The 12,271-nt window shown below is 40.1% G+C and overlaps 1 protein-coding gene across 2 annotated transcripts in view; it reads right to left on the reverse strand.

The window, feature by feature from the left end:
• The window catches only part of MRPS5 (mitochondrial ribosomal protein S5), a 33,771-nt gene extending 21,766 nt beyond the window's left edge, over positions 1-12,005 (reverse strand). For both annotated transcript variants that reach the window (XR_014494363.1, XM_083379348.1), the window contains exons 1-5: positions 11,706-12,005; positions 9,719-9,856; positions 3,601-3,726; positions 1,686-1,919; positions 158-192 (exon numbers count right to left, since the gene is read on the reverse strand). Coding sequence is in view for 1 of the 2 variants with exons in the window: in XM_083379348.1 (XP_083235474.1) it covers positions 158-192; positions 1,686-1,919; positions 3,601-3,726; positions 9,719-9,856; positions 11,706-11,775 (603 nt within the window). In the remaining variant the exon portion in view is untranslated. The remainder of the gene's footprint in view (positions 1-157; positions 193-1,685; positions 1,920-3,600; positions 3,727-9,718; positions 9,857-11,705) is intronic.
• Positions 12,006-12,271: the final 266 nt, after the last annotated feature.

The raw sequence follows: 12,271 nt of genomic DNA on the forward strand, positions 1-12,271 counted from the left end.
TTAGGCGTAAAAATCAAGCTAGGGTTCATTTTCAGGATAGGTTTTATTTTCGGTCAAACACAATATGAAAGGGATAACATTCACATTGGATGCTAAACATTGCTTTTTATATTTAAAGACACTTAACTTTATATTATTAATAAAAAAAATCTCTTACCTCAAGTATTCTGCTATCAAAATCTTCAAATGTTTCTGTCAGTTAAGGAGATATGTATCAGTGTTATGCTGCACATACAATATCCATATTATTTTCCAAGAGCAATTAAAATGCATCTCATCACAATCAGACCTCTGTGGGATCAAGTCATGTGAAGTACACTAAATTATATAGATGTTGGAACTGGCCTTCAAAGAATCATTTGATGACCTGCCCACAGTGGTACATCAATGCCCTGTGTTCCATGTGAATGCTGCTCTTCCTTTAACTTAGGACAAATGTGAACTAGTCCATGCAGCAATAATAGGACATTAATGAACTGGAACATCTATTCCATAAGGGATGAAAGTGCCTCAAGAACAATAGCCATTTTTGAAATGCAAATGGAAGTATGGAGAGAAGGAGTAGGACTACATTTTGTTTTGCCCTTTTTAATTTTTAAAGTGACAAAATATAATTAAGTAGGCAGCACCAAATTGTAAAACAGATGACAACCGTTTTACTTAAAATTAATTTTGAAATGTCTTATTCACCTATCCAAGCATTACCTGAGTAAGCAGTCATGCACAGGTCAGAGGGTGTTTAAAGTAAAGAGAAACAGCCAGGCTACAAATGCTTACTTTTACTGTGCCAACACTACAATAGGGTAATTGTTCAGAAATGAGTAAAACAATATTTCTAACTGTATTCTGGTTTCTCCAGTAAGTTCATTTTCCAAGGGAGCCAACAACAAATTATATTGAGCCCATTTCTCTGGAATTCTCTGTGCTTCAGTTATTCAATTCTTCCCACAGTCACTGGAGCAGTAGTGAATTTGTAGCCAGAATTCATTAACATTACAAGACACAAATTTGAATTTCTGGACAGTTCACAACTTTAAATTCCCATAACAATTTGGAAGAATATGGCAATTGAGCTATAATCTGTGTTTTAATAAATGTTTGCAGTTATTAAAGGTAAAGGTAAAGGTTCCCTCGCACATGTGTGCTAGTCGTTTCCAACTCTAGGGGCTGGTGCTCATCTCCGTTTCCATGCCGAAGAGCCAGCGCTTGTCCGAGGACATCTCTGTGGTCATTTGGCCAGCATGACTAGACGCCAAAGGCGCACGGAACGCCGTTACCTTCCCACCGTAGTGGTCCCTATTTTTCTACTTGCATTTTCCGTGCTTTCGAACTGCTAGGTTGGCAGAAGCTGGGACGAGTAACAGGCGCTCACTCTGTTACGTGGCACTTGGGATTCGACCCACCAAACTGTCGACCATCTGATTGACAAGTTCAGCGTATGTAGCCTGAAATAATAGTGTGGAATATTTCATTTATCTTCCCATCCTTTCCTCTTAAGATAATATTAGCAAGGAAAAAAATTCTCCTCAAAACTAGGGGTTTTTGTCTGTTTGTTTGTGTGATATCTATTCTTCTACATGGCCTTCCATTTATGAAGGTAACTCGGTATTAGCAGTATACAACAGAATATGAAACCATCAAAAAATCTTGTTTCTAGAGAACAATTCTTTCCAAAATTATCTCACCTCCATTGGGACCAGGATCAGGAGGTCCTAAACTGACACCTCCCCAGGATCGTCCAGTCCAACCTCTCTCCTTCTTAATCCGTATTCTCCTTCTTTTGTCAAGTTCTTTTATTTCCTCAGCTTTTGCTAATTGCAATGCCTTCTGCTCTTCTTCATCTCTCTGAGTAATGCTTTGAACTTTTCCAGATACCATCAATGGAGCATTGAGGCCAGGCCAAAGAAAACCAATTTTTCCTGAACACATCAACACAAAAACAATTATAACTTAGAGAAATATTCCTGCCATGGATATTATTTAGCATCCTACCAACCTACACAGCCAGAGCAAATATCCGATTTTTTTTTGCACTCATTTATTTTATATGTACAGCTTATCATAGCATCTTATTCAGTGGAGGAAGATTAAAACTTTGAAAAGTGTCAGAGAATTTTGGCTAACCCGAACCTCCAAAAGTTCAACTGTTTTTAATAAGATACAGAGAGAAGGGGTCCCCAACTTCTGGGCTGCCGTGGCCTATTTGGAATTGGGCCACACGTGTGGCTGGCTGGAGCGTGCATACAGCTCAACTCATATGAGTGGCGGGCTGGCCAGCACTTGCACAAATGCCACCAGCCCGTCGCTCACACAAATCAAGCTACGCATGTGTGAACTAGTCTGCTGCTTGCACAGCCCAGTTCTCCTCTGCCCCCCCCCAAGCCACAAAGGTTGGGGACCACTGGTCTAGGACATATGACTGAATTTATGACTGAAAGGGAGTCAATATTTTCACATACAGTATCTCCCTCTCTTCCAACTTGGAATCAATTCTTTTCAGGTAGAAAACATATTTCCTGAAATATATTCTGATTATTACTCTCTCTGGCTATATTCACCACCCCAAGGAAATGCTTATAAATGCACTGTTATTATGTAGATTCTGCAATAAGAAATGGCAATATATCCTCATCTCCCAAGAGAAGTCTTTCTGCTGGGATTCAGCAGTAATTTCTTTCACACATGGTCGACTCTATCACAGTATTAGGTGGAGTGAGGCCACTATTTACCTTAGGCAGCAGATGCTAGAGAATCTGGAGAAGATGGTAATGATAGCTTCCCCATACCATTATTGTTTCCCAGACATACCAGGACCTTCCCACTTCAAAGAGACAGCTCCCTTATGTAAGCTATCTTTATCTCCTAAACTACCACCTTACTATTTGGGGGATTTTCTTTTCCAATTAATTAACATCTGGCAATAAACAGGGATGGAATTTGATTAATCTGCTCTGGGCATTTGTACTTTTCAAGATTCTTTAAAACAAGATTTCCCAAACTTGTATATCTCTTTTTGGAAGTATATCTGAAGTATCTCTCTTTTTTTGGAAGATTTTTTCTATCCCATCTTTATTATTTTTATAAATAATTCAAGGCAGCGAATATACCTAATGCTCCCTTCTCCTTCTATTTCCCTAACAACAACTTTGTGAGTTGGGCTAAGAAAGAGTGACTGACCCAAAGTCACCCAGCTGGTTTTCATGCCTAAAGTGGGATTAGAACTCAAGAGTTTTCTGATTTTTAGCCTGGTGCCTTAATCACCACACCAAACTGGCTCTTTTACATTGTTCTATTGTTATATTATAATCCCTTATGTTGCTACCTCCTTTACATTATTATTTTAAAAAATCCAGCCTTGGGAGAGTTTCACTGCATTATTTTTATTGTTCATTTGTGTTAATTTTGGTATTTTGATTTGTAAGGGCAGTGTATACATTAAGGTTACACTAAAGAGAAATGTAATAGCAAAAAACGTAACCCCTGTTCCTTCTCATTTCTTAATAGCCGTGACTTAACTCATACTGTGTATCCTAACAACATCAGTATTAGTTGGACTGATTTGAATCCCTTCTGGACTCTTTGATTATCTCATGAATTTACCTTCTCCAAGGGCCTGGCCTCTATTGAGATCCCTTGTTTTTTTCCTCTTGCCTCGCTTGCCTCGCCCCTTCCTTCCACCTGCAGTATTCTCTGCTGCAACTCCTTTCCAGAGTTCACTGGCTGTCACTGTTATGAAACAGACATGTATAGGTTATCCAAATCATTATGAATTTTAATAACAGTTCAAATGAAGAAAAAAGTGCATGCTATTTGCTCTCACGTTTAAGCCAGCTATACCTCAAGCAGAAAGTATCAAACAGCTGCTGAGATGGGCTTGCACTTAATTTGTTTGCAGTAAAGTATTTACTGGAGTTAACACCAAATGTATAGGATAACATAGAAACATCCTGACCTATTGTCTGGAAATTGAGTCATGGCAATGGGACTTCTTTTCTTTTTGGTTTGAAATATTTTGCTGCTTATCCAAGTAACTTCTTCAGTCTGAGAACTGTCATCAACGTCATGACCTAACCATTCATCAATTTACATAACTGTTTTTACTTTCACAAGAATATCAAACAGTTATTTCCATTGCCAAGGGCCTTCAGAAATGTATATGAAAATGTATATAGCCATAGGACTACAGGTAGTCTTTGGGATATGATGTTAATTCCAGTCATCTCAATTGCCATAGCTAAACAAGGACTGCATGGGTCATTCTGCAAGGACCTTAATAACTACAGCTTCAGACTTCCTGACAGCTTCTCCATTGACTTTGCTTGTGAGAAGCTGACATGGAAAGCCACAAATCACAATCACATGACTGCAGGAATGCTGCAATGATCAGAACTATGAGGACATGTCACAAATAACATTTATTCTGTGCCACTGTACATTCACTTAACATTAAAAATAATGGAGGCATCTGTTAATGGTACATATCCCTGGTCCTTGCAGATATGACACTGGAATGCTCTGTGGTCATGTGATCCAAATTTGGGTGCTTGGCAGTCCACTCATACTTATGACCATGTAGGTGCTTCAACTCCCCTCAACAATCCATATCCCCCATCTTTGGCCTTTTGGCTCCCGGCACCTGCTGCCCCAGGCTCTGCAAACCCTGACTGAGCTTTGCCTTCTTACTCCCGCTGTTGACCAGCCTGGCCCTTTGCAAGGCAGCTGCTAGCTGCACAAGGCTTTCTTCACAAGGTCGTGAACAGCAGCTTCCTTGCAAGACCTGGTGAAGAAGGCCTTGCGTGGCCAAACAGCTGCCTCATGAAGAGTCAGGCTGGACTTGCCTCATCAGCAGCAGAAGTAAGAAAACAACGAAGGTCAACTGGGGCAGTGGAGTGAGGGTGACTGGGGTTCTGGAGCACAGGGCAGCAAGAGGATCTGGGGTTGGGCTTGTCTTTTAATGATGGATTTTCTAGTCCCAATTAGTGTTGTTGGATGAGGATTATGTGTAAGGCTAAATACAGGCCAGCTGTTTGAGGTAGCTAGGGCAGGAAACTAATGGAATTCCATTATTGCAGGATATAATAATAACATTTTGAAACCTTGAGTTTTCATCTGTCCCTTCTTACCCCCAAAGAGAATCAAGGTGGGGTAATCCTTAACTTCTTTTCTTTCCTGTTTCTCAGGGATGAGCTGGTATTTATATAACCCCTCCCCCATTCCTTTTTTTAAGATTAGGTCCATATTCCTCCATTCTACCACTCTCAAATAACTCTTGCATTTATTTACTGATTTGAATCCATATGGTTTATATCATATAATTACATGTGACACACATAAAATGACAATAAAGGTTATCTAAAAATATATATGATTATCGACAATTTTATTCTACCTTTCAGGTATAAACATTCAAATAATAAATATATAAATACCATAGCAACAGATATTGCGCACAAGTTAAAACAGATTTTTAAAAGTTTTTTTAAAGCAGCATTTCTTCATATTAAAAAAACAAAACAAAAGGATAGACACCTATGGTTTTCATATTCAAAAAAGTATTTCTTGGCTATCTGCTGATTAAATTCCTAATGGCCGGGATGGGTGGGCCAGTGGGATTAGACCAGGGCTTCAGAAAGTTTTTAGTGGGACTTACAAACTGTAAAGGAGATGCTGATCTTTAATATGAAATTAGATCAATCAAGATTATAACTGATAAAAGGCCAAGCTAATAAAGGAGTCCGGCAAGGCTGTATACTGTCGCCCTGCCTATTTAACTTATATGCAGAGCACATCATGAGAAAGGCAGGGCTAGATGAATCAAAAGTTGGAATTAAGATTGCCGGAAGAAATATCAACAACCTAAGATACGCAGATGATACCACTCTAATGGCAGAAAGTGAAGAAGAACTAAAGAGCCTCTTGTTGCGGGTGAAGAAGGAGAGTGCAAAACTTGGGTTGAAACTTAACATTAAGAAAACCAAGATCATGGCATCTGGCCCTCTCAATTCTTGGCAAATAGATGGGGAAGAAATGGAGGTAGTGACAGATTTTATTTTCCTGGGCTCCAAGATCACTGCAGATGGGGACTGTAGCCAAGAAATTAAAAGACGCTTGCTCCTGGGGAGGAAAGCCATGGCAAATCTAGACAGCACACTAAAAAGCAGAGACATCACCCTGTCAACAAAAGTACGTATAGTCAAGGCTATGGTCTTCCCAGTTGCAATGTATGGCAGTGAAAGTTGGACCATAAGAAAGGCTGAGCGCCAAAGAATTGAGGCCTTTGAACTATGGTGCTGGAGAAGACTCCTGCGAGTCCCTTGGACTGCAAGACGATCAAACCGGTCAGTCCTAGAGGAGATCAATCCTGACTGCTCTTTAGAAGGCCAGATCCTGAAGCTAAAACTCAAATACTTTGGCCACCTAATGAGAAGGAAGGACTCACTGGAGAAGAGCCTAATGCTGGGAAAGATCGAGGGCAATAGAAGAAGGGGACGACAGAGAATGAGGTGGCTGGATGGAGTCACTGAAGCAGTAGGTGTGAGCTTAAATGGACTCCAGAAGATGGTAGAAGACAGGAAGGCCTGGAGGAATGTTGTCCATAGGGTCGCGATGGGTCGGACACGACTTCGCAGCTAACAACAACAACAATAATATCTTACCAAGTTCATGCTAGAACTCTGATTTTTTTTTTGTTCAGGGTCATAAAGAATACATTACAGATGGTGACTACAGAGGAATTGTTTAACTGTGGCCTCAGGATGAGTACACTGAGATTAGTCTCTAGAACAAAAGGGATTTAGGAATACTTTCAGAGTCTTGTTTCCATTTTGATGCTCAATTTACCAATATTCTTTTTTTATTGTCTTCTCTCTTGCCATTCTGTATTCCATACTCTTTTCTTCCCATCAACCACATGAATCATCACATCTAAAAAAATCAATTCTCTACTCCTCTTCCACAGTCAATATGGAACAGAGGAGAATCAATTCACAGCTAGTGGTGACAATACTGCTAAGTGCTACTTAAAATATTCTGTAGAATTTCCAGTGGTGATAGTGAATTGCCAATGTAAAAGGAAGTAATACTTCAAATAATTTTCAAAATATGGAAACTTATAGCACTTAACTAGTCCTAGGTACAACAAAGACTGTCAAACGTTCATCGGGAAACTAATACATTCATTCATACTTGTACATCGCTATACCTGGTCTGACCAGGCAATGCTGTCAAGGTCCTTTCTTATTGTCTGGAGGCTACGAGGGTCTGGTTAGGGGAGAACAGGCTGCACTCCAACCCTTAAGGTGTGATTCAAGGTACTGATTATCAACTTACAGAGCCCTATACTGGAGAGGACCAGGCTAATTTGTGGGGCTATCTTTTTCCTATCATCTCCTTGATCCCTTCAGGTCTAGAGAGGTCCAGGTCCTTTCTATCAAACAATGTTATCTTTCTGAGCTTTGGAGTCATGTCTTCCCAATGATAGCACCTGCCCAATGGAATAGTATCCTTCACAGATTCAGATGGCCCAAACCCTGAACTGAAAACTGCTATTTTCTCAGTCATATGGGTCAGGTGGTTAGGTGGCTCTCCTACTGTCAATATGTGTTTTTTTTCCCTGGTGAGAGGAGTCATTGTTCATCTTTGGGCCCTCGGGGTTATATGTTGTGGGTTTTGCTGTGTCTGTAGTCCTTGTAAATTGCCCAGAGTCACGTCTGTGAGATTGGCAGCTATAAATATATAAATACATACAATGCATATATACATATAACTCAAGACTATTGGGTCCTCTAATGTCCACCTCTCAATCAGATGTTCTACTACATATTTCATTTTATCTGAAATATGAGTGCTAAGGAAAAAAAAATAAAACATTGTTTATTCTGATGCAAGAGACTTCACATTGTGTAGCATAGCCCAATGACAGCTTAGGGAAAAAAATTCCTAATATCCACAAAGTAGTTTTGATTATCGAAGTACAATTTCCAGATCAAATACTATTTGCTATTTTAACTGGAGTTGCTGATGGTTGAAGCTGAGTAATTATCTGGAGGATCTCAATGTCCATCTTTGCCCTGGTAAGATTGGACAAATCAACATTGATTAGCTCTGATTGTGAGAACTTTAGGGGACCACAGGACTATTTCAATTCCTTAGCCAACTGAGGAATCATGTAAACTCTTCAGCAGTCTAATTCTCTATGAAAGAATTTGAGCCTACACTATGGCAGTAAGGATGGTCAAACAGGCCCACTTTTCCATTCTGAAAGTTTCCACAGAAGGTCAGAGGGCTGCACTCTCTTTGCATAAGCAGGGTTTCAGTTCACTCCAGTCCAGAGTGTGTTGCTCGATCCCCTGCTCTCACTAAATTTACAGGTGATATAGTGAGTGGCATATTTACACAATATGGCTAACGTGTCAGCTATAAGCTTTCTTGAGCCAGGCAGCTTTAATGGAAGTTATACACACTTTAGTGAACAGCTGTCTTGATACACCCTTGCAAAGTGTCCAAAAATATAACTACAGCAAATTAAAACTGTGCTCGAATTACCTGGCTATCATCTAAAATTTAAGGCAACAACGGTGATTTTATAGCCCTAAACAACTTATGGGCTAGTTGCCTTACCAAGTAAATGTCTCACCTGCTATGAACCTGACTAATAAGTTAGATTAACAAGAGATGTGTCTGCTATCAGAAGCTTTATTTATCTGACATGTGGAAAAAGGCCTTCTCTTTTGTGTAGCTTCAAGGCTATGGAATCAAAAGTTTTCACCAAGATTTTCATTATTAACAGACTTTAATTTCACTTTATATTTTGGTTTTAAATGTGGTAAGCTGCCTTCAATGTTTATAAAAGTAGAAAGATCGGGTGTGAATCTAATTGACATAACAGTAAAATTATAGGCTGCAGGGTTGATTAGAACAGGGCTTTTCAACCTTTTCACCCATTGTACCACTTTTAGGATATGGCAACATCCGAGTACCACCAGTCTCCTAGCAAGGTGTCAAAAACTTGATGACAAAAAAAAAAGAAGAAGAAAGTGATGAAGTACAGGTAGTCCTCGACTTACAACAGTTCGCTTAGTGACTGTTCGAAGTAAAAATGGCACTGAAAAAAGTGCCCCCCAAGCCACAGCTGAGCAAGACACCTGCCTGCCTGCCCCGCAGAGCTCTTCCTCCTGTCCAAGGTTTTCATTGTTGTGAGCATTTCTGATGAGGATTGGCAGCGGGGGTGGGGTGGAGGGGTGTTGGTTTTTATTCCTATCTGCTGGGTGGTTGCAGCAGGTTTTGGTTACTTCACATGACTCTGGGACACTGTGACCGTCATACATATGAATCAGTTGCCAAGCATCTGAATGTAAATCACAAGACCCTGGAGATGTTGCAACATTCCAGCTGATTGGCACTTCTTCTGGGCTCAGAAGTGCCAGGATCAGCACCGAGCTGCAGCTGGAGCCTGGCGCTCATCCTGGCACTTCCACTGAGCCCTGACAGCTCTGAAGAAGCGCTGATCCTGGCGCTTCCGCTGAGCCCTGACAGTCCTGCAGCTCCAGCCATCTCTCGCTCAGGCTTGTGCAGTGCTGCCACCGGTTCAGCCCATTCCCCTCCCCCACTACCACTTTTCTAGGATAGTCGTGTACCACCTGCCAGGTGCCAATGTACCACAGGTGGTACCCATACCACTGGTTGAAAAGCCCTGGATCAGAAGCTTCCAAATACTTACATTTATTGAAAAAGCTTCTCTGCCTTCTCTGTTGCACTGTCACATTATATGATGCAGAAATGTTGCAATGTGTCTGAAAAGTCCATGCCAAGGCAGCATGCTGGCAACTGATTCCATGGTTTGAAATCAAAGCATAACCTGTGGGGAAAAATTATATGTTAATATCCCAATTATTGAAATGTTGAAAATATTAACTTATGAATAAGACACTACATCTCAAGAATTATTGATATATTTGGATACATTTCTTGGATAAAAAGTATGTACAGTGTATAAGAGAAAGACAGATGTCTTTCTTAAGATGATTCAGACATCAATAATTTTTGTAGATACTTGCAGTAAATATAACTTTAGACTTTTGCTCACCATCTTTTCAAACACATCTTTTACCTATTAAAATATTTTAAATGCATTAACTTAATCATATTCCAATCTTAAAGCAAATTTCCCCAATTTTCATATAAAGCATTAACTCAGGAAAAGTGACACAGAGTCTACATTTCTCTAGCTAGTTTACAGAATAGTTGGTTGCTTAATATTATATCCCCAGCCCCAGTTTTCTAGACAATTCTCTAGACCTGTGTTTCTCAATGTTGGGAAATTTAAGATGGGTGCACTTCAACTCTGAGAATTCCCCAGCTATACTATCCATTGTAAGCTATGCAAGGTTAAGAAACAAGGGTGGCCAAATATGGCAATGTTACGACCTGTGGACTTCAATTCCCAGAATTCCTGAGGTAGCATGTCCACATATCATAAAGTTGCCATAGTTGTCCACCTCTGCTCTAGACAGAAAATAATTTCCTTCAGCATCTCTTATTGAGAGCATAAGCTCTGCATTTTCTTCGCTGCAAGAAGCAGATGATTTTGAACAGAAAAAGAAAAACCTTGAGAGCAGAGGCTTCCTTATCTCTTATTACTTTTCATTTTCTACCTGTGAATAAGAAGTGGAGCCCATTCTCAAGTATCATGTCTTACTCCTCAAAGTTGGGATGTGCAGCAATGGGTATAATTCATACAAAACACACCCACCCAACAAAATTCTATTACAGATTATCATTTTTGTGTTTTACCCACTAACACTTTGCTTTAGGGGAATGTCATAAAAAGCAATGACTGTGAGACAAATGAATGCTGCAGTACTTATTGAGAAGTATGAGATGGGATCAGTGAACATTGGTATCAACTGAAGTGGATTCACAATTTCAGAAAAGAACAAAAAGACAAGAAAGGGCTAAACTCTCTGCATTTGAAATGTTTTTATTTTTTATTTTTTATTACTAAATTTATTTGCCATCCAAGGCGATTATTCTAAGCACTATTGGTTAAACTATATCTGCATTAAATTCTGAAAGCAATCCATCTTAACCAGTCCCTATGTCTGATATTCTAATTTAGCTTGCTCTGGCAATGCAAACAAACATTGCATGGTAAAATACAAAATTATGCAACAATTCTGAAGTGATTTTATTTGATTCCTAATATGTAAATTTGCAAATTTACAATGTAATCCCACGGTTGTCTTTTCATGATAGACTAAAATGAAATTAGCCAATCATGTTTGTCAAATGGGTTATGCAAGCCAATTTATGTAGTTATTTTGTGGCTTAGTAGGCCATACAAAGCCTTAGAATTGGTTAAGTTAATCACGGGTGCTATTTGTGAACAGTTTATGTGTATTTATTCAGAAACTGACTTCCCCATGTACAATTGGATTTATTCCCAGTTAAGTAAGGTGGATAAACTTTCTGTGAGGAAATATTAAATTCAGAGCCCGTCTTCTCATTTTTTTATTAGCAGATCTGCTACTCTTAAAAATGCAACCGAAACTTCAGCGGCTATAAATGGCTCCAATCAAATACAAATGATCGTATACAAGGGCAGACTAGAATCGCCCAGAAGGAGAAAGGCTAACGTGAGGAAGCCCCCGATCCAGCCTGTGCACGGAAATCTTCTCAGCCCAGGCCAAAGCAAGAAAAGAGTTCACCTCTCCACGCGGTCCTGAGGATGCCGACATTACAGACTCTCTGGGCCGCGACAACTACGGCGGCCGCCATGTTTCCAAAGATCCTGGGCAGCTCCCGCAGTTCTTGCGGACTGACACCTTCTTCCGGGTCTAAAATTCGAGCGCGTAAAAGTGTGATTTTGGTTTCCCAGCGCAGTAAATCACATGAAGTTAATCAGAATGACAGGCAGTGTTGAAGGCAGCTTTTTTTTCCCCCCTCGAAGGGATTATCGTTAGTACGCAGCCTCCAGGTCCTAAAAGCCAGCATTTCTAAGATATGTGGACTTCAACTCCCAGAATTCCCTCGCCAGGGCTGAGCAGATTCACACACTGAGGTTTTGTCGTCACATCCTGGTTTCTTTCAAAAGTAGCGAGAAATCACTATCCGCTTCCACGTGCGGCGCTGTAAGAAATAACTGAAGCTTCCAATAGGAAGGGCGCGTTAACCAATAAATCGATTACTATTTGTATTGTACTAGTGCCCAGCGTCACAGTTGTCTGTCTACACGGGAAGTAGCACCTCGTTCTCTGCCAGTGAGCCTGGTTAA

Source organism: Vipera ursinii, assembly GCF_947247035.1.
Source record: "Vipera ursinii genome assembly, chromosome: 1".
Classification (NCBI taxonomy): domain Eukaryota; kingdom Metazoa; phylum Chordata; class Lepidosauria; order Squamata; family Viperidae; genus Vipera; species Vipera ursinii.